Source organism: Pyrenophora tritici-repentis, chromosome 6, assembly GCF_003171515.1.
Source record: "Pyrenophora tritici-repentis strain M4 chromosome 6, whole genome shotgun sequence".
In the NCBI taxonomy this organism is placed as follows: Eukaryota; Fungi; Ascomycota; class Dothideomycetes; order Pleosporales; family Pleosporaceae; genus Pyrenophora; species Pyrenophora tritici-repentis.
In genome coordinates this window covers 1,998,495-2,019,913 of record NC_089395.1, presented here as the reverse complement: position 1 = coordinate 2,019,913, position 21,419 = coordinate 1,998,495, and the positions used below count along the sequence as shown (strand labels likewise).

The 21,419-nt window shown below is 50.1% G+C and overlaps 10 protein-coding genes across 10 annotated transcripts; 6 read left to right on the top strand and 4 right to left on the bottom strand.

Moving 5' to 3' along the window:
* Positions 1–61: 61 nt before the first annotated feature.
* Positions 62–2,276, top strand: PtrM4_119980 (archaeal coiled-coil protein; the record flags this gene model as incomplete). The annotated part of the gene is made up of 2 exons (XM_001935293.2): positions 62–361; positions 420–2,276. The coding sequence occupies 2 exons, from the start codon at positions 62–64 to the stop codon at positions 2,274–2,276; spliced, it is 2,157 nt and encodes a 718-aa protein (XP_001935328.2).
* A 608-nt stretch (positions 2,277–2,884) lies between these two features.
* Positions 2,885–5,287, bottom strand: PtrM4_119970 (SKN1, Beta-glucanase-Beta-glucan synthetase; the record flags this gene model as incomplete). The annotated part of the gene is made up of 2 exons (XM_001935292.2): positions 2,885–2,941; positions 2,993–5,287. The coding sequence occupies 2 exons, from the start codon at positions 5,285–5,287 to the stop codon at positions 2,885–2,887; spliced, it is 2,352 nt and encodes a 783-aa protein (XP_001935327.2).
* A 955-nt stretch (positions 5,288–6,242) lies between these two features.
* Positions 6,243–7,064, bottom strand: PtrM4_119960 (uncharacterized protein; the record flags this gene model as incomplete). The annotated part of the gene is made up of 2 exons (XM_001935291.2): positions 6,243–6,779; positions 6,831–7,064. 2 exons carry the CDS (start codon positions 7,062–7,064, stop codon positions 6,243–6,245), a joined length of 771 nt encoding a protein of 256 aa, XP_001935326.2.
* Positions 7,065–7,953: 889 nt separating this feature from the next.
* On the bottom strand, positions 7,954–9,207 carry PtrM4_119950 (Dimer-Tnp-hAT domain containing protein; the record flags this gene model as incomplete). The annotated part of the gene is made up of 1 exon (XM_066108397.1): positions 7,954–9,207. The coding sequence occupies one exon, from the start codon at positions 9,205–9,207 to the stop codon at positions 7,954–7,956; it is 1,254 nt and encodes a 417-aa protein (XP_065961582.1).
* Positions 9,208–9,373: 166 nt separating this feature from the next.
* Positions 9,374–10,633, bottom strand: PtrM4_119940 (Atrophin-1 domain containing protein; the record flags this gene model as incomplete). Its single annotated transcript, XM_066108396.1, has 1 exon — positions 9,374–10,633. One exon carries the CDS (start codon positions 10,631–10,633, stop codon positions 9,374–9,376), a length of 1,260 nt encoding a protein of 419 aa, XP_065961581.1.
* A 1,043-nt stretch (positions 10,634–11,676) lies between these two features.
* Positions 11,677–12,473, top strand: PtrM4_119930 (uncharacterized protein; the record flags this gene model as incomplete). Its single annotated transcript, XM_066108395.1, has 2 exons — positions 11,677–11,709; positions 11,946–12,473. The coding sequence occupies 2 exons, from the start codon at positions 11,677–11,679 to the stop codon at positions 12,471–12,473; spliced, it is 561 nt and encodes a 186-aa protein (XP_065961580.1).
* Positions 12,474–12,962: 489 nt separating this feature from the next.
* Positions 12,963–14,327, top strand: PtrM4_119920 (uncharacterized protein; the record flags this gene model as incomplete). The annotated part of the gene is made up of 6 exons (XM_066108394.1): positions 12,963–12,965; positions 13,267–13,485; positions 13,534–13,906; positions 14,155–14,200; positions 14,249–14,283; positions 14,314–14,327. 6 exons carry the CDS (start codon positions 12,963–12,965, stop codon positions 14,325–14,327), a joined length of 690 nt encoding a protein of 229 aa, XP_065961579.1.
* Positions 14,328–14,775: 448 nt separating this feature from the next.
* PtrM4_119910 (uncharacterized protein) lies at positions 14,776–16,593 on the top strand (the record flags this gene model as incomplete). The annotated part of the gene is made up of 1 exon (XM_001935290.2): positions 14,776–16,593. One exon carries the CDS (start codon positions 14,776–14,778, stop codon positions 16,591–16,593), a length of 1,818 nt encoding a protein of 605 aa, XP_001935325.2.
* Positions 16,594–18,351: 1,758 nt separating this feature from the next.
* PtrM4_119900 (uncharacterized protein) lies at positions 18,352–20,567 on the top strand (the record flags this gene model as incomplete). The annotated part of the gene is made up of 2 exons (XM_066108393.1): positions 18,352–19,582; positions 19,810–20,567. The coding sequence occupies 2 exons, from the start codon at positions 18,352–18,354 to the stop codon at positions 20,565–20,567; spliced, it is 1,989 nt and encodes a 662-aa protein (XP_065961578.1).
* Positions 20,568–20,624: 57 nt separating this feature from the next.
* PtrM4_119890 (uncharacterized protein) lies at positions 20,625–21,182 on the top strand (the record flags this gene model as incomplete). Its single annotated transcript, XM_066108392.1, has 1 exon — positions 20,625–21,182. One exon carries the CDS (start codon positions 20,625–20,627, stop codon positions 21,180–21,182), a length of 558 nt encoding a protein of 185 aa, XP_065961577.1.
* Positions 21,183–21,419: the final 237 nt, after the last annotated feature.

The following is a 21,419-nucleotide window of genomic DNA, read 5'->3' as shown; positions in this document are numbered from 1 at the left end:
CCCCACCGCCGCCGACAAACATGAGCTGGCGGCCGGGAATTGGGTTTTGGTAGTTGGCATAATGGCCGACGACGAGTTTGACTTTAGCGACGATGACTTTGACCACCTGCCCACCAACACGCTGGACCACCTCGAGGCGAGCGCCTTGCGAGCCACACAGCACCAGGCGGACAAGACGCGCGATCCGGAATCCGACTATGGCCTCGACGACGACGGTGATGAGGTGATCAATCTCGACGATGCGCCCCAGTACGCCCGCCCACAAGACGAATATGACCATCTTGGCCATGGCATCCAAGTCCAAGACGCGCCGCGCACCTCGCAAGCCGACCCGAATCACTTGCTCCAGCGGATAAAGAAGGTGCGACTCACACCCGCCGCCACTCACCACCACACAAGGACGTGGCTAATCATCGCAGCTAGAACAAGACAAGGCACGTGAGAGGCGCGAAGCCCAAGAGCTCAAGGTGAAGCTGCAGACAAAGGCTGGGGAAGCCGACACACTGCGTAGACGATATGACGCCGACACGCGACGACATGAGCGCCAGCTTGCCGACCAGCAGCACGCCCACAGCGCCGAAGTGGCCAAGCTGCGCGCAGACATGGACAAGCTTCGTCGCGAGAAAGATGAGGTGACGACGGACAACATGTTCAACCAACATGAGGCGCGCGAGGCAGGCATGACCCGACGGACGGCAAGAGCCATGCCTTCCCGTCCCAAGTCGGCCGCGCCTGCAATCAGCCCAGCACGCACACCGAGGAAGGTGCAGAAGACTCTCGGCACGCTTGGGGATGGCTTTGACGACGACGACGTCGTCATGGCGTCACCGTCAAGACACAAGACGGCGACGCCAAAGCAGCCTGGGAAGCGGAAGCGCCAAATCGCTGACCAAAGCCCCATACCGCTACCTGCTCTACAGTTGAGTGAGCCACGGAGCAGACGTAGAGAGCAGGGCCCTCCACCACCACCAAGTACGCTTGCCGTGCCACAAATACATGGCGCCCTCCTTGACCACTTTCGACGTGACGACCGCCGATTCACTCTCTTGCACCGTTTGCTTTCACATCCCTCTTCAAACGGCACCGACCGCATACTAGAAGCACTTACTCTGCACTCCTTTCCTTCGACGCCTTCCAAGAGGCTGTCTTCCACTGTCTATGACGCTCTGGCCGATATCAACACACTCGATGTACATGAGCTAGCTTTGCACATCTGTCACATTTTCCTTGATCTATGGAAACAGTGTCACAATGAGAAGCACTACACCCCGACCGCACTGATACTCGATGCACTTCACTTCCTCCTAGCCTGCGAACCTGTAGAAACTGCTGTCAAAATCACTGAGCGCATCGTGCCCCTCATCATCGCCACTGTAGATCTCGTTGCAGACCCCATCTCCAAAGCAGCCAAAGGCGGAGAAAAAGCCGTCGCTGAACTTTACTCAACCTGGCAGCGAGAGGTTGCTTCACAGATAAATGTCGAAGACTGCCTTGAGCTACTCCATCTCATAGCAAGCAGTTGCCTATCTTCATCTGACTCTGGCGCAATCACCCGGCTCTGGCAAACTATCCCGTCCTCGTTTGCCATCATGCTCTTGGTAAAGGAGCAGCCACAACAGCAAATAACCCTCATGTTGCGCATCCTTGCCACATCCGCTCTCACAAACACTCTCGGCCCAATAACCACGGTCGACTCTACGCAAGATAACCAGGCAAACAACGAAGATGCTCTTCTCAATCGTTTGACAAACCTGTTCACCGAGATACCAAAGCCCGTACCTGACCCTTCCGCACAACCGACATCACCACAAGCCATCTCAGAGCCGGACCTCTGGGACCTCCGTCTGCTCGTCTTATCCGTGCTCACACAATTCTCTATACCAGAGTACGGTTCAAGCCGCCTTGCTCAAAACCGGCTTTGCATAGGCAGACTCATCAAGTACCTCGACTATTGCATAACCAGTCTCTATCGATTTCCCATCTCACCAACCCAAGGCCACAAAGTTGACTCTATCAATGCGACCATGAAGCTTATTTACCACGTGGCTACGACGAATGCTGATTTTGACATCAAGGGCAAGCTTGTCAACACTCTAGGTGGACAGCATGCATACTTGGTTGCTCTGACGAGATTAGCCTTCAGCGAGGGGTTGGTTTTGGAAGCTGGCATTGAGGACGAGGTAGTTAATATGGCACATGACATTCTCGACGAAGGCCTCAGTATGGAAGAGGGCGATGCTTTTGGAAAGGTTTTTAGTAGTGGGAGCACAACATGATTGAAGATATCAAAGTGTGGTCATTTTTATATACCCCAGCAAACACCGCACTTGTATTTGGTACACGAAGAGTTCCCAGAACAGAGCTTCAGCTTCATTCGACATGTGTGCCTATCCAATCCATCATCTAAATGTACAGAAAAATGCAAAATCCACAACAAACACGTAGACCTCTGTTCACGTCGCAAGCAGCCAACAAGCATGCTGCAGAACTTTTCAAGTTAAAGTGCTCATTGCCTGACGCTATCTATACATGCCTGAGTCCACTACCAACAACCCCAAGGCCATGGAATTACCACAGCAAAAATAATCGATTAAGCCTTCTCATATGCAATGAACGACACATGCATCCTAGAGATAGCCACATCCAACCGTCCATGATGCAGTTGCCAGAACACTTCGCTCGTGCCGGCTTGTACAGAAGTCGCGCCTGTTTTCTTGAACAATCTCTACCGCCCATCTACGCCGTTTGGACATGATCGCATAACCACATGCGACTTGTAAACCAGAGCTAAAATCTCGAACCAAGGCACCAAACTGACATTCTCGGGGGAATGCAGAAGTATTTTGTTGACCATACATGTGACCAACCGACTGGAAGACTGATGTCAGCAGTTGTTGTTGAGCTTGTGCTTTGGCCACCCATAGCCCGTTTGATCCCAAGTCTGTTCGACGTTAGTGACTCAACCTTGTAAACTGACCAGATATATACATACAGTGTAGTTGGGATTGTTGTAAGCTTTTGGGTGCTTGTTGATGTACTCGGTAGTTTCGAAACCTGGGGGGTCGCACGTCACCATCTCTTCGCCCTTCTTCTGATACCACCTGACGTAGTCGAAACGGATAGTTGTTGGAAACACCAAATCTTTCCAGTCAATCCAAGTCCACGAATTGCTGATCCCAAGATTGAGGATCAGCGACATTGGCTCCTCTGTTATTTGTCGCGCTTGTATGTTGCCATTGGCCCCGATAGCACGGCCATCCATCATGAACATTGTCTGATTGCCCACTTTCCAGGATATGAAAGCTTCCTCGCCTTCGCCGGGTGCGTACTCAAAGGAGTAGCGTTGATATTGCTTATTGTCGAACCAATCCTTATTCAGAACCGTAGTCGCGGATATAGCCTGCTGGAATGCGCCACCAGTGTAAGTGTTGTATCCACTCAGCCGTGTATCTGGGCAGGCTGTGAAGTTATAATTTGGATAATAGTAAATATCGAATGGAGCAACCTGATAGCTCTGGGTTGCAATCGGATGCCCTTGGGGGCCTGAGCTGGCTCCGACTTCAATGATATCAATTTCAGGTGCGCCTCTTCCGGTCCCTGGCGTAGGGTGATCTTCACCCGGGCAGGTGCACGACGACAACCTCTGTCCAGGGAGGTGGGATAGACCATCTGGACTTGATTGGTTTGGCGTGATGCCTACATCGCATGCTTGGTATGTGTATGGCCAAAGGCCATCCGTGGTACTCAAATAGCCTGGCCGTCCAAGGTTACCCATGGTCCACGCACCAGGCCACAAGCCTTGTATGCCTGCAGGCCCCGGGAGAGAGACGGATACTTCGAATATGCCGCCTTTGAAGCATAACTGATTCCAGCTGTTCAGCATACCAGACCGAAACCTGAGGTTGTGGTTGAAAAATTCCTCCAGCCGCAGTTGCAGTGTGCCGTCTTGGGTAGTTACAGCGTCCGGATCATACCACTCTTGGTCTTGTGTCGCACCATACCAGATATTGGGAGCATAGAAGTATGGGTCATCTCCCTCATAGAAGGTGCGGCTGTTGTCGTTGAATTCATCGCTGAAAACTAATACGTACTCATCGCCAAACTCACCGGTCCTCGTCTTGACACCTTGAGGGGTATCAGGATCGATCAAGCCTGTCCTCATATTGGCCAATAACGGGTACTTCCGGTTGTTGACTGTAGCCCACGGTTGAGACTTCCAAGGGGTGGGAAACATGCTCAGTGGCACGCCATAAGATGAGTTGTACTCGATAATCTTGAGGGCAGAAAGCACGGGAAGTCCGATGAATGTGAACAGTAAGCCAGATATCATGACTGCTAGGCCAATCGTGGACGCAATGCTGTCTTTTGTGAAATGGTCGCGTATCGATGGGCGAAACTTGATGTCATCATCATCGCGAGGCATGTGCATTTCATCGTCTGCCTCTTCCTGATCGCACACCAATGGCCAAGATGCCAAGCCCTTCTCCTCATAGGGTGCAGTCAAGCGATCGTCGACAAAAGATGCGTTCCTTTCTGGGTCAAAGACACTGTTGTCGTGTTGGTGAAGGCCTGCTGTAGAGGCGTCAGGTGTGAGAAATGGATTCACAGATAGTGCGCCGGGAGGTGGTGTGGTTGCGCCTGGATGGACGCCAAACTGGCTGTGGGAGCACCGTTCTGACATGGAAGTTCTCCGGCTGCGACTGTGTGTGCTGGCGCTGTCTGAAAAAGGATTGAAGTATCGAGTGTAATCGGTACCCAAATCATTCAGCGTGAGCTGGGTACCAGAAGAGCGAGGGACCTGGCCCCGAACATCTGGTGTGCTTCTGGTTTGTAGGGGTCGCAGGTGAGGCCATGGTGGGCGCCGTACGTGAAGAAGGCCTCCCGTGGTCGGAGTGCGACGAGCATTTGGCCGTGTGTCATCACTGGATATGACATCTTTTCCTTCTAGACTCTCATTGCTTGAGGATCGGGAAAAGGCGGGATTCAATGGTGACGGTACGATGGGTGCGAAGGGTAGGGGCGAAGAGGAGAGCTCTGCCGATGGGAGGATGCCGAAATCTAGACCGGCGTCCGAAGCCGAGTGCTGACTGCTGCCATTGTGTGTGATTAGTGGCTGTTCGGCTGCCCTAACTTGCTCGGTAGCTCCTTCTGTCCTTGCCTGGGACGGACTCGCGGCTTCCTTCTCTACACTTGAGCTCGACCAGGACCGCCGTCGCTGTTCAATTGGCCGTCCAGTGCGCGTATCCGAGTATTCCGACGACGTGTAAGACTCGGGTTTCCCTGGCATTGCCATGGGTTCTGCTCCTAGGCCGTTTGGCGACTAAATGGCGGATGCGCCCGTGTTTTGCCCCACAACCCGCTCAACGTCGTGCAACTCGCGCGAATAGCGACGACTGTCTCTTGTGTGAGAACGACGAGCTAGTAGGATACACCAGGAGAAAAGAGGAGGGTTCGACGATTTCGCAGGCGAAGAGCCGCTGCAGTGTGGTTTAGTGTGGAGCGTGGCGGTGGAGGGTGAAGTGCTCGTCGGGAAGTCCTGACGTTGTGAGACCAGGGAAGGATTGGGTCGAGGCGGAGATGGCACCTGTACGTATATGAGCAGCACGGATAGCGGGGTACTCGCCGAGAAGAAACTTGGGTGGGCGAGCGGGGAGAGTGCCAAAAGTCCAGTAGTAGCGACTGTGAGTAGCGATGTTGGCCTGGGAAGCGCGTTGAGCGTATTTGGGGGAGAGAGGCGGAGGCCCAGAGACGGGATTGATGGTAGCAGTGGTATTCGAGACGAATTGGCTGCGTACGTAACTAATCACTTTCCCTCGTCGTGGACAACAAACGACTGCCCCCGTTTCCGCCAAAGGCAACCACGGTTCTCTGCACCTGTCCCATGCTGCGCCTCGGACTCTCCTCATCTGTCACCACAGTCTAGCCGTAGCGGGCCCAGCCTTCAACGTGCACCATGCGAGAAACGTCACCTCATCGCCCTCAAGCAGAATACTCAGGGCGCCAGGTAAGCCATGTTGTGCACCCATTACATGTAGCTGCCTATCATGGCTTGTACCATGGCAGGTACGGGCCTGGCTCCCCTGTTTTCATGTCTTCACAAACGCGCACACGAACCACTATGGCGTAACACACATCATCCATGTTTGGACGTCCTCGGACTCTCTAACCCAAGTTATCAGAAAACGCGGATTTACTCAATTCATATACCTCAATGCCGCCCAGTCTGCATCACCATGCTGCCTCTACAGTCTTTCTATCGTAAACAGCACGGACGCGTTGGTCTCAATCCTGACCACATCTGCCTTGACATGATTGCTTGTGCTAACCTGTCCACCAATTCGCGTCTCCCATTCCCGAACGTCCCACTCTAGTCCCTCTGTTGAGATGATGGCCGGCCCATAAATAGGCAGGATGCCGACGTTTTCGCTAAAGACCCCGCTTTGCTGTAAGCCGCTCAGAAAATTCGTTCCACTCCGGAGTATAAAACTCAAGCTCGACTCGGAAAAGAGCCATAGGCGTAGGTTCTCATGCCGGGATTCTTCCCTTGCCATCTCGTGCAAAAGCCCCAGGCCTTGGTCGACTCTTCCACCAAGAGTGCCAAGAACAAGTACGTCTCTCAGTGCAGACGCAGGAAGACGAGAAGATAATTTCCTCATGCATTTTCCAAAGTCTGTACTTATTTGGTCTCCATCTCGTAACACAGGGACGCCACGTCCCTCGTAGTAGTCACGCACATCATCGCGCAACGAGTCTAGATCCCCATGAATGAGATTAGGTAGCTGCCCACATCAGCGACATACGCTGCAACTCGAGCCGTGGGCCTTACTCACGTAGTGTTTGCGCTGCTCGGCCAAGTCACCCTTGAACATGTCAAAGAGTCTGTTGGCACCACCATCTGCGCATATACGATGTCCACTATGCTTCCAAAGGCGAGAAAATGCATCAAAGTGGGCTATGGGCTGGTTGAGAATAAGAAGATCTGGCGGATTCGACGTCGTCTCGGGATGGGCTGCGTCTGCAAGAAACTTTCCTGGCTCATACTCGCTACCAACTTCGTTTGCCATGATTTCTGGAGATGATTCAGCAGCCCTAGAACGCCAATATACTATGTGTAGCTATCGCATAGGTATAATGATAATAGCAGATGGAGGAGGCGCATTGGTTGCAGCAGTGACTGGAACCGGTATGCAAGTGCGGGCAGCCGCTGCAGGTGCGACGCGTGCGCATGCGCAACCAGCTAAGCTGCAAGCGTGCTAGTCAGTGTGCGTCACGATTCCTGCCCACCCAGCAGCCGCTCATTCGCTAAGTCGGGCTCAACAGCTAGAGCTGATGTATCGCGCATCGGAACATGGGCAAATATGCGCTAGTATATGTAAAATCGAATTTAAACATATCTCATCTTGTCCAGTACTACCTGATGACTACCATGTACCAGCTTCTTCATGACGCATGGCTGCATCTCGCACGTATCGTCTCCACATGCGGTTGGAGAACCTGCTCTACATTACCCAACACAGGATATTCAATACGGAGACTGTCCAGCTCGCATCTGATCTCCTCGTCTGACATGTTGCTAGGCGGAGTGACGTATTTGCAATCTCTACGTCGCGCAAGGAACATGTCCGCATATTCTTCCTGGACTTTGAGTCAGACTTTGATATAAAATCTTACTAACAAGTGAAATGTCTCAGAGAACTCACTGCTAGAACTTCCTTGCACACCGTAATATACTGTTCCGCCTCTCGAAAGCTGTATCCGACAATGACGGAAACCTGTCTTATGACCAGAGAAGTCAACAAACAAAACAACCAACATTTGAGGCGTAGATGTTGATTGATTAGCTCATTTCTTAGGGTTACAGTTTGTTTGTTTGAGTTGATGAGACTGAAGAGCCAATTTTTGGTTGCTTGATTGATTGAATATTGATAGACTTAAGGTTCTGAAGGGACGTTTCTATGACAATTCTGCAGGCGGCTCTTCCCACGTTCCTATCGCAAACTCTTCCGTGAGCTCCTCATCAGTATGCTTTGCTGCTGTTGTCGTGCTTGGTGTTGTAAAACCTGCACGAGTCCACCGTTGCAAGCACACCAAAGCAGCCAGTAACTGCGCGCCAATTTTCCGCCTTTGTGGCTCAATTATATCGCCAGTTCCCGCAAAAACGCGCTCACAATCAGAGCTGGAGGCGGGTATAGTCAACACGTCGATCGCCAATCGTGAAAGATGTGGATACTTCGGCTTCAACGATAACCAGTACTGTACAGCTGTTGGACCCTCCTTGTGTTGATCAGACGTCCATATAGGCTCTTTTAACCAGCTATCGTACTCATCCTCCACCTCCATTGTATGCTCGCCGTCCTCATCTAGTATAGCGTCGATAGCGTCGTCAAAGCTGCTCATGGTAGGTTTTGGCGCAGGGGTTGGTGTTGTGGCAGCAGCGGCAGGCTTGTAGGCAGCCCAAACCCGCAGAAACTTCGCGTGCGCGGTGCTCAATTGTGTAGGTTTGTTGCGCCAGAAGCGCTTAGAGTATGTTTTATATCGTGGATATAGTGCCGTAGCTGCGTAGTAAATGGGACTTTGGAGGATCTTAGTAAAGTAATTGCTCGCTTTTCGCCTCGCGGCTCGCAGGTTGATCGGGATGTGATTTTCGGGCGCCTCAGATGGCTCGTGGTTGACCGATTCGTATGGCCGAAGGCGTGCATCCAGCTCAGTTATCACACTCTCAAATACTGGGATCACCTCGTAGAGTGCGCCAAAACGGCCACACTTGCCGCGGCCTTGGAGGCGATCTGTAGCAAACTTGAGCGGCTGCAGTATCGCCATGTACTCAGTAATCACCGCCCAGTCAGCCGCCGTAAGGCCGTCTGACCTCATCCACCGCGGCACATCAGGCAGCTTGTTTCCTCTAATAGCTGCCTGTTCGTCAGCCTGTTCAGTCTCGCGAATGTGGTACGTGGCGTATGCGTTGATAGCTTGTTGGAGCTGAACTCCGCGCTTAAAGCAGTCGTAATAGCTGTTCCAACGTGTAACACACGGCTTAATTGGCTCGCGAGTGCCGCCGCTGGCGCCTGTGGGCATGCTGTTAACTGCCTCGCGTTGGCAATCTTCAAAAATGCTCCACTGCTTCGGCGGGTTGATGTAGTTGATAATATCAAGATACACGCCAAGCGGTCCTTCTTTCCGCCACTCCTTCATGTAAAAATCCTCCATCTTTGTGTTCTCCAGGGCGTTGTTATACGCGTCAGCATCCCTCCCGAACATAATCGTTTGGCCAACAAGGTTAAGTATGTGGCAAGCGCAGCGGAGGCGGCGATCGGAGGCAGAAAAGTGGTACATCGCGGCGAGTTTGTTAACAGCGGTGTCGTTATTGTAAGCGTTATCGAGCACAAAGTAGCCGAGTTTGCTGCGATTGATGCTGAAGGATTGCAGGGATTTTGGTTACAGCGTCAGCTATCGCCTCACCAGTGTGGGCACCCACCAGCTGCGGCAGCGCGATGGGTAGGTCAACTATCGCGCCCTTACTGTTGGCGTAGTGAGCAACTACAGAAAAGAAGCCACGTTTGCCGCCTTTTGTCGTCCACCCATCGAAGCTTATATGTACCTTGCTCTCGGCTTCAGCCAACGCGCGCACCACCTGAGGTCGTAGCCAACTGTACAACCTCATCACGAACGCTGACACGCTGTTATGAGACCTCCATAACGCCGCCTCTGCCTCAGGATTAGCAAGCCTGATCATCTTGCGAAAAGCCGGCGTCTCAAACTCGCGGAGTGGTCTGTTGTTGTCGACCAGCCAGAGCGCAGCTGCTTGCCGAAATTCTTGTACGTCGAAGTTTCCTATAGTCTTGTACGCCTCTAGACTAAATTTGACACCGCTTAGAGCTGCCTGACGAAGTGATTGTTGTCCATGTTTGCGGAGAGGTTTGCTTAGGATTGGACCGTCTTTGCTGAGCCGATGACCAGGTTTATCAAGCTGGAGGTGCCCGTTGGCGGCAGTGGTTGACTTCGTTACTCGGTGTACACCATTAGGTAGCTTATGAATATGACAGTACTTGCACACAAAGTACAACTCATCTGGGTGGTGAGTACCCTCCTTCCAGACACGCCAGCCGTGTTGAAAAATCCAGCTTGCCTTGCCTCGTGGAGTGCTCAGCGGCGCGACAAACCCCTTTAATCGCGACCAATCGACGCCCTCAAAGTCGCGAAAATCGACGCTCACAGCGCTATCCTCCTCCACCGAAGCCTCAGTGGCAGCGCTAGAGAAAGCTAAAGGCTGTACAATAGAGTCCTCTGGCTTATCAAACATTAACTGCGACTCCCAGGCTGGCTCATCAGTGAGCCGAGAGGCTTGTGAGGCAGCCAAAATAGGCAGTGGTGATGCCCGCCGAGGGCGCTCCTCGGGTTGTTGTACAGGCTTACATGGCGGTTCAATAGCCCGTGTGGGCGGCTCGATAACTTCTGTAGGCGGCTCTGTAGGCGGATCCGGCGTACTTTCTGGCAGCTCTATCGGCTGGGTTGGCTGGCTGCCGTCACCCAACAGCGCCTTGAGCGTAGGTTTGCGCGTACGTTGTGCTCGCTTGAAGGGAGTATCAGCTTCTTCGGCAGCCTCGGGCTTGCGTTTTGCTGGTATAGAGGGCATGGATAAGGCTAAAAGTAAGCCGGAGCCGCGAGAAAGTAAGGTGTTGTTAAATGTTATAAGCCTGATGTCAGTAGCACTAGGAATGGAACATGTGTGAATCGTGTTGTGTATTGTGCTACAGGAATTGAGATCTATGTCTCTGCCAGCTAGCGTTGTGGGCGCTAAGCCTCGTACGTACTAGCCTGGAGTGAGTGAGAGATGGGATGGAACCTAGGTCATATAACTTACACGCGAGTAGGCTTAGTAAGCAAGATCCAACACTAAGAATTCGTCGTTGAGCAGCTATCCCAGAGGCCTCACCTAGGTATCCCCCTCCCTCGCTTACTATCAAACAACACCAATCCTATCAACATTTTGTTCTCAAGATTGGTTGATTGATTGACAGAAATACAGTGGCTAACTGTTGGTTAGTTGGTTGGCTCCGAATCAAACAAATCAAACAACAATATTGATGAGATATTGATTACTGACAACCTTGCTTATGACCTGCCCACGGCAACGTTCAACGAACAAGAGTTGACCATGCGCAAGGTGAGATCGTACTTCCCAGCGTCTAGACATTCGAAGAGGTTGGTAGGATTCCAACATGCCGTAGAGTAAAGGCATGGAAAGGCGAGGCTGAGTGCCGTCGTGAACGATGCATATCTTCCTCAAGCTCTTCATGTGTTTCTCCCAAAGCATCTTCCACAAAATCAGAACTACCAGCTCACGCCCCCGACCTCCAGCGCCTTCATCGTGATGTTCAGGACGATATCGAAAATACACCTCTTCCAGGCTAGTAAGACCAGCCAGGGCAAAGTCAAAGCTTTTTATGCGGCTTCGTGTAGAGTCGTTCATGTAGAGCCCTTCGAGTCTGGATGGGAGCTGAATCTGGAGCTTGGTGATTGATGATGCGACTACATGAGGCAGTATGCTGGCCTTTGCGATGAGGTCGTTCGCTGATGACCATTGTATAGTGAAAACGGTGCTGTGGCGGACAAGCGATTGAAATTCGAGGTACAATTGGCGACAGGTCCATGGAATTGCCAAAGGAGATCTGCGCAATGGAGGTGGATAGGTGCCAAGTTCGCGATCGAGTATGTATTCGACGATCTGATTCCTTATCTCACCTGGGAGAGTAAGGAGGACAGATGTCTGCGCCATAGATAATAAAAAATAGGTAACGTAACGTGTTCCACGGGCGAGCGGCGCACCCCACCAACTTTGCGCACCTCGCTGATCTCAACCCATTATAGCTCAACGCAACGCTACTCTATTATCATCAAATAAAGCAGATATTCAGCTTACTATCTCCTCTATTAATGTGCAACAGATCCAAGGCACCCGTAATGCTGCAGTAGTCTACAACGTAGCCGAAACAACGCTCCGCCGCCGGCGCGCTGGTGTACCTGCCCGACGTGATTGCCAGCCCAACTCAAGGAAGCTTATCCAGAAAGAAGAGGAGGCGATTATTAACCATATAGTTAGCCTAGATCAGCGTGGGTTTGCGCCTACGTACGCAGCTATACGTGATATGGCTGATAAGCTGCTAGCTACGCGTAGTGGCGGACGTGTTGGAGTTAACTGGCCATCTACCTTTGTTAAGCGTACAGAAAGTCTTACAACACGCTTTAATCGAGCGTACGATAGGCAGAGGGCTCTGTGTGAGGATCTAGCTCTAATTAGGAGCTGGTTTAAGCTAGTAGAGCAGACAAAGGTCAAGTACGGCATCTGTGATAAGGATGTTTACAACTTTAATAAAGCTAGCTTTATAATAGGCAAGATTACAACTCAGCTTATTGTAACAGCGTCAGAGAGGAGAGGCAGGCCAAAGACTATTCAACTAGGCAATCGCGAGTAGGCAACGTTAATCGCTGCAATCAACGCAGCCGGCTGGTCTGTGAAGGTCGTCCGAAGATGATCTTGGGTTGGTTCTCGGGGATAGAGTGATGCGATGGACACGAGGGTGTATAGCACGATTGGTAGATCGATGTAATATACGGGGAGTTGAGAATCAAGTACTAATCCTTAGATTTCGAAGTTGAACACAATGAACCGTAAGGGCTCATTGCCTATTGTTATATACTAACGAATGTCCTATGTCCTATACGTCCTACGTTGTCCTACACTGTCCCATGCGTGGGACATCGTGGTACATCGTGGGATTCCTTGGGACACACGTGACATGTCCCATGGTGGCGTTCCGCCAAGCTTTGTGGGATGCGGGGCAGGCTTACGTCATTGGTCCTTGTACACCTTTGTACGCCTTTGTCTGAGAAGGGATTCCGACAAGGTCTCCATCCTTCTGCCCTTCATATCTTGCACTGTGTCCTCTCCTTAGGTTCGTAACATGGTCAGTCCCACTATTCCTCATCTTTGCTGGCCAGTATCATCGATCTGCCTGGTACAAGGAAGCTGAGATCCTAGGCGACTAGGCGATCGCAGTCAGCGATAACAGCTAGACCAACAACGAGCTAGGAGTTAAGTAGCTAAAGCACTTTAACGCTCACACAAAGGCTCGTGCTATAGGCGCGCGTCGCCTACTCATTCTGAATAGCTATAAGAGCCACCAGTCGCTTAAGTTTCAGGAGCTCTACAAGGAGAACGACATCTACACACTTTGTATGCCGCCTCACTCATCTCACCTACTCTAGCCTCTTAACGTTGGCTACTTTGCGCCATTAAAGCGCGCGTACCGTCGTGAGGTGGAGAGCCTAATCCGCCACCACATTAACCACATCACTAACCTTGAGTTCCTGCCGGCCTTCAAGGCAGCGTTTGATCGAGCGTTCACGCCAGCTAATATTCGCTCAGCTTTCCGCGGCGCAGGCCTTGTTCCTCTACAACCAGACACTGTCCTATTAAAGCTAGACGTGCAGCTACGTACGCCGACTCTAGCTGCTCTACCAGAGGCTCCCTAGGAGGCTCGTACGCCGAGCAACGTACGTGAGCTTAAGTCTCAGTCAAGTCTAATACGTGAGCGCGTGCGCCGGCATAAGAGCTCATCACCTGCCTCAATCATTGAAGCGATCAACCAGCTCAAGAAGGGGGCTGAGGTAATAATGCTCTCGGCTGAGCTAATGCGCGATCGGATCGCCAGCCTTGAGAGAGCCAACGAAGCAGCGTCAACGCGTAGGCAGCGCAAGAAAAAGCGACTACAGCAATGCGGAGTCTTAACAAAGAGATCTGGAGAGGATATACTGGCTCAAAATGAGGCTGACCAGCAGATTGCTCAAGAAGAGCGTCAAGGAGGGGAGCGATTAGGCACAAGCCAGCGCGCTCAAAAGCGCTGCAGTAGGTGTAAAGAGACTGGGCATGACTTGCGTACATGTAAAAAAGATACTATAGATAGAGCCTAGTCTACGCTACATGTTTCTTAAATTTATATAATTATGTTGTTAAGATACGTTGCTTTGAGGGTGCGACAGTTGGTGGGGTGCGCTGCTCGCCCATGGAACACGTTAATCCATAAGCAAGTGTTACTCCTAAGCGAGTGTTACTATTTTACCAAGACTTTACTAAAATTATTACTAACTAGTTAGCGATTTTGGGTGGTCAACTCAGGCGTGTAGCTAACTCGCCCGTGGGGTACGTTAAGCTGCATTGCATTACATTTTTTAGCTTACGTTATTCTAGCAAAGCGGCTTACCTCGCTAATCTTTTCTATCTAGGTAAGTAGTAAGGCTGACATCTGTATCTAGAAATCGGATTTTAAAAATAACCTATCATGACGTACTTAAGGTTCCAAGGTGCGTTCAAAGCAAGGCAGATTATGGTGCAGTAGATGGTTGGCACACCCGCACTAGGTCGAATCCGGCGATGTAGCTAGACGGATCGATTAAAGCTGCGTTAAGCAATCTGCTTCCCAGCAGTCTATGATTGATGCCTTACTCTTCTGGTTCTCATTTGCCCTATCAATCTATAGGCTTCAGCTGTCCAAGCCATGCATAGCATTCCAATCAACCTGTGCCACGTATATATGGCTCTGGAGCCTTGTGGCGTGCATGGCGCAACACCATCACGTCTATTGAGGGGTACAATCATACAAGCCACATTGGTTCACGGTGGGTCACGAAGGCTGATCGATAAATTTAGTCAAAGCCAGGCCTGCCTGTCTTCTCTCTCATCACTTATCAGCAAATTACGATACGATTCTAGAAACAATGCACCGCTCCGAACCGAACCGACGGCATCATAAACATCAGACCCAAAGGCGTTACATTAGAACTTTTCTACGCCATGACTGGAAGTCGACACTCGCATTCATTGCAGGACTAGTCGGCGTCGCAGCAGTGATTGCATTCACAACCTGGTTGAGCAAGCAGATCCTCCGCTGCCCAGAATGGGCAATCGAATGCCACGTGGCAGTCAAGGTCGAAGAATTCGGGAAGAACATTGCAGTCGTTCAGGGTATGGTGACAGTCATTTATAGCGTCGGATTGGCAGCACTCGCATTCGCTGCCCATGGAATGTCTGAGGTGGCGCTTTGGCCCCTGTTGAATACACGGTCCCTCACAATCGACCAAGTGGATGACTATCTCGAAGCTAGTCGAGGCTCCATACCGTCTTCATTTTGGGCTCTCACGGCTGCACGCGGCTTGCACTCTGTTTTTGTCGTCTTTTGCACCATCGGAATAACTTTGTTACCCCTTGTGGCTGCCCCGCTCACTGGTTTTGTATATGACCAGCATAACATCACCACGGCATTCAAAAGCCATGCCTGGCCAGGGGGAGGTATTGGGCCACCTTTCAGTCAAAACAATCCACCGACGTCTCTTAATGCAGGGGCGACGGCCTTTTATAGCTCGTGGTCGACAGGTATCTCTGAGGAGCCAATGCAGGAATATCAGGATTGGTTCATTGATCGTTTGGCTTTTGAGAAGCGAGGCAACATGACTGTTCGGGCTGTCAAATTGAAGCAATCTATATCATGTGGTGCTTCAAAACCGGAAAAATTCATATGGGAGAACAAGACTCTTGGTTGTAAAACCAACATGAAAAAGAGTCCGGGCAATCTCAATGAGGCGGGAAGAGACTTGAACGACGAGGAAGTTTTGATAAGGCCAGGGCAAAGGCTTACAGTGTGGGCTCACGAATACGATTTCGATCCGCCGACTAAAACATCGGCCACACTATTCTTTGCAGCGATGGATGGGTCTATTGAAGGCGGGGAGGTCATCATGAATCCCAACGACGAAAAGAAGATTGCCAATATCTCCACAATATCTTGCAGTATCAGCGTCGAAATCGTGGAAGACACTCTTGCAGTCGGGTCAGTTCCGCAAGGTCTACCAATCCCACAGATCAACTTCCTTGGTCGTCTTCGCAACCCTGGTGGAGCCAACAACAAGCACAACAATGAAGAGCTTGTAGGAAGCCAGAATCTCACCTCTCTTGCTCTCTGGTTTGTCATGGCCCCTATAGTCATCGGACAAAGCAGCCGAGGTGCGCAACCCCTCTATGGATATAATGAACCCAAGCTTCCCTTGATAGTAACGGCGGGCATGAAAGATGCAAATAACACCAAATGGACCATCGATTACATCGAGAAGTTCATTCGCGGGGCTATAGGCGCCCTTGCTCAGGCCGCGAGCGGTGGTTGGGATGAGGGCGATCCTGTAGTCATGACCTCGATTGCCTTTACCCGGAAACTAGATCCTCAAAGGGTAGCTCTGCTTGCTATCCCGCCGATTCTCATCGTCATGCTTGGGCTGCTGTTGATGATCTGGAATCAAAAGCGTTATGTGAAGCTTCGGCTTCCTAACATGCGCAAAGCGTCGCTCAGTGAGATCCTCAAGAGCGCACTTACGGATGACATGTACCATGTAGCCCTATCGGAGAAAGATAACCCCGGTCGGCCTTCTCGACTAAATAAAGTAATGATCAAATACGAGGAAGTATCTATGTCAGGAGAATGGAGTCTGGTGAAGGTGGGGAAGAACACTAGAGAAGGGGATAGCCTAGTGTCATCAGAGCCGTGACGACCGAAGCCTAGCGCTTATTGGATGAAGGACTAAGCAATCGCTGGAAAAGGTGTCCGTGAGAAACGACATGATTCAAGTAGAAAAAGGACGTAGGATGGCTATGACATCTACTTCTTTGAAGCAGTGAAATCACAAAGTAGTATAATAAAGAGCCGTTTTCTAACCCTAACCATGCTCACAATCGCCGAACTCTTAAAGTTCTTAATCAAGCTAAATCTGCGAGAGCAAACCCACTTTCATAGTGTGCATCTAAAACAACCCACCGCGGAGATTACGCTTGCCAAAAGCAGAGTGCTCGGCAGTGTTTCCATCTTAAGCAGACTGGTTGTGTTGCGGATAATGCTTGTCGTGTCTATGATTTTCATAATGGTAGTCTTATCCGGTTTCTTAGTCTAACCCAGCTCGTTTGGAAGACGTTCATTCTCTGTTCGGCTCTTAGCTTCTAGTCCATTAATCGATTCCACACGTTGCATATAGACTCACCAAAGAAGTACTCTATTAACGTACTGTTGACGGTACTATTCTCTAGAGAACCAAGGTTAACAATAGGTGCTGAGACCTCTCTGAGACTGAATTCTTTAGTCGAAGCAGTAAATGTATAGTCTAGGTTTAGCACTTAGCTCTCTAACTAGCAAAAAATCTTAGAGTTAGCTAGCATCTCAAGCGTTATAATTTTCTCTATCTGTAAAGGCACTAGTACACTGCAATAGTTAGGATGCCTCTAATAAGTGAGATTGTGTGTACAGATCTATATACAAGTACGAGGGGAACTTTATTATTCCTCGCACGGGCCACCTGCCAGCGTGGCACGTGATTGTATGGCACGTGATCGCGTGAGGGATCGTAGGTTTGATCCATCACTGTGAGGGATCGATCAAGAAAGATTGGATTTGACAAGATACAAGCTATCGAGCTATCTACGTTGTGAGCCCGAACTTATGCTGTGGGCGCCAAGGCGCTAGTCCGATAAGATAAGGATCTTATCGATATGGGGGCCTGGGCCGAGCGAGTCTATGGATCCGTAACAGTTGTAGACATTCTTGTAGTGTTTTTCGTTCTTCCTTGTATAGTCGGCAGGCTAGTAGAAGGTGTTTTAGCGTTTGTGGGCTCCCGCAACTACAGAGGCTAGAATCTCTCTTCTTGAATCGCTTAAGGTAGGAGTTGAAGTATCCGTAGCCCAGCTTAAGAGAGTAGAAGGCGCTTGTAATCTCTCTTTTCGATCCTCTTGGCGTCTGTATTGTTTTCGACAGCTTAAGCTAGAATGTAGCAGCGTAGGTTTACTTGTTTGCTAGCGTAGCTTTCTTCTTGTACGTCTAGTACTCTTGGTGTTGTTCCTTCTGCTCAGACCTGTCAACAATCAATCAGATCGGCATGATTGATTCCTATCTAGGTTAAAGGCTGCCTAATGAAGTAATTCTTTAACCTATATAGGAATCAATCATGTCGATCGATTGATTGTTGACAAGTCTGCTTCTGCTGTATTGCTCTGATTTGGGTGCCTATAAAGGCAAGGCTGACAAGACAAAAACTCGAATTTTCCAGAACGCGAAAAGTTTCACCAGAAACTAGGGCAGTCCATCAAGAGAAATCGATTCCAACTATCCTTGAGCCGTGCAGCCACCCGGTTGAAGCGCTACAGCCAGTGAGCGAACGGCCGCGTCGTGTTCAGAAGCTGAAAAATCCAACCCGCCCGGACCACCTCGTCTATCGATAAGGACCACCACAACCAAAACCAAACACTAAGAACCAATCGCAATGCCGCCCGACAGCGATACTATCGTAGTACAGCAGCCAGGGATCAGGCTACCAAGCCCAAACCCATGTGATCAACCGGCCGACGAAATGGATGTGGAAGAAAGCCAAAGTACCGACGACGAAGAGCAAGATCTAGCTACGCCTACTCAAAACACAGCTACGCAACCTAACATCTTCGAAATACCAATTCTCCCACCCAACAAACGCCAAGCCAACTTCTCACCAGAAATTCTCCACAGAGGCAAGAATCTATTCCAGAATATCAACACAAGAAAACCGATAGCAAAAGACTCCGAACAAGCAATCTACTGGGCTAGAGACCTTATTCTCCAAGCATCGACTATGGCCCAATCACACGTATCGCAGAATAAGCTTCTAGAGCTACTAGATGTCTTTAGAGATTTCACGGAAAAAGGAAGAGTTACAAACCAAATCACAGACAAACTTTCAACCCAACTCGCATACCACTCAGCTACGCTGACAACTGCCTCCCAACAAGCTACAAAGACAATAAAGAACGCTGTCTATCTAGCTACGCAGAAAACCACGAATCAACCAAAAGTCACATCAACGGATACATCAAAGAATCAAACGAAGAGCTCCTACGCCACTATTGCAGCCCAAAATAAGACTGCTACCTGGACCACAGTACTCCCGAAGAAAAAACAAAATACAAAGAAGCCAAACTCATACTACCAGGTGGTTCTCACATTGCTGCAAACCCAACCTGCCGACCCTCTACAAGCGAGAAACAAAGTAAACGAAGCTTTCGCAAAAGCCGGAATCGAAGGCCCCGTCATCCAAGCGGTAACAACTAGCCGGAAAAACAATCTAATCCTCACAACCACCGCTAAGTACTCAGGAGACTTTCTACTCCAGAACAAGAACGTTTGGCAAGAGCTATTTCCACTCGCAAAAGCACAGCTACTAGAGTCCTGGACGAAAGTAATTGTACACAACGTCCCAACAACCTTCGAAGGAGCAGAAAACCTTGAAATCCTCCGATCGGAAGTACCTACCTACAACATGGGACTCCAAATCGTCGGGAATCCTTACTGGCTATCAAGAAACTGGCAAGACAAAGCAAACAGCTCCGTTGTGATTGCGTTCAAGACAGAGGAAGAAGCAAGAAAGCTAGGAGCCAGGATCACAATCCTTGGACAAAATCTGCTTACTGAAAAGTACCGGGCAACACCGGCTACGACGCAGTGCTTGAACTGCCAAGCGTTTGGTCATAAAGAACCAATATGCCGCAACCAAACAAACTGTCGACTGTGTGCAGCAGAACACTCTACAGCCAATCACAAATGCTCCGTCTGCAACACAAAAGGAAAACCCTGCATTCACACACTTCCAAAGTGCTGTAACTGCAAAGAACCCCACTTTGCAAACAGCAAAGACTGCGAGATCTTCCTATCGCTAGCAAACAAAGAAGCTCAACAGCTCTCTTAATGTTAGAAAAGATCAAGATACTACAAGTGAACTTGAACAAGAGCGCACATGCTACAGAAGCTACACTGCAACTCGCTATCGAACTCAAAGCGAGTATTATTGCAGTCCAAGAACCATGGCTTATACCTACACGAAACAGCGACTACTCTACGACAAGATCAGTTCTCTATTCCGCATACACCCAATTTCTTCCACCGTCAAACCCACACATCCGCCCTAGAGTTCTATTTTACATATCTAGAACACTAGAGGCAGAAACCTTCCTGCTCGCTAGATTTGCACCTGACCCTGACGCTATGGCATTAGTAGTCAAAGGGAAAGACTACAGATTCAACGTCTTCAACGTCTACAACGAAAAAGACGCGACAGGAACGAAAACGATACCGAGAGCCCTCCTACACACACGCCTTCCAGAAGCATCTATTCTGCTACTAGACGCGAACGAGCACCACCCCTGGTGGGACCCACAATGCTCTACAACAAGCCAAGGAGCACAGCCGTTCGTAGACTGGATAGAAGAGCAAGACCTAGCGCTTCTAAACACGCCTGGCACTGGCACCTTCTTCAGGCCCCACCTATCCCGAGAACCAGTACTAGACCTATCGCTGGTCACACCAGACCTAGCGGAGAAGGCCATAGACTGGCAAGTGACCACAGAGACTGGGTCGGATCACTACGGCCTCCTCTTCTCCATCCAAACAAACACAGACCTAGTCGACAATCCAACCAGCCAGCCAAGATACGACACGAGCAAGGCAGATTAGAGACTATTTCGAGAAGAGCTAGGAAGAGCTATCAAGGACAACCAGGTCCTACAAAACATGGCCAAGATCAACGACCCGAGGAAAATAGACTCGAAGAACCTACTCCTGAACGAGGACTACGAGCTAAGACTGCAACTTGAGGAGATTAGGGAAGCCATCACCCAAGTCATTCAAAAGGCAGCAAACGAAGCGATACCACTAGCTAAGCGTGGCCCAAAGCCCAAAGCGTGGTGGAACAAGGAGCTTACGAAGCTAAGAAGAGATGTCTCGCACAGCCAAAGAACGTACACGCAAAAACGAGAAGCTACCTCCATACAAGAAGCCTACCTCGAAAAGAAAGATTTCTTGATCGCGCGCAACGTCTACGCAAGGGCGATAAAAGAAGCAAAGAAGAAACACTGGGACGAATTCCTTGAAAAAGAAGACCCAAAGTCAATCTTCAAAGCAATGGCGTACACAAAGGACCTGAAAGTAGAGAGAATACCTCCTATACAGGGAGACAACCTAGAGACTACGTTTAGCGGGAAGTGCAAAGCCTTCCGAAAAGCACTATTTCCTCCCCCTCCTGTCACGGAACCTCCCAACTTTGCTAGCTATCAAGAAAGCTACTGGTAGTGGCCACAACTATCGATAACGGAACTTGAGCTCGCTTGCTCGAGGAAAGTTAAAAGCAGTACGCCAGGACCCGATGCCATCACCCAGGACATAATAGCAGCTGCTTTCAAGGCCTTCCCAGACATTCTCTTCAAGGCCTTTTCGATTTTGTTCAACTACGGATACCACCCACAATGCTGGAAAAGAGCTACAGGAGCGATCCTTAAGAAAGCGTCGAAACCGGACTACGCTGCCCCC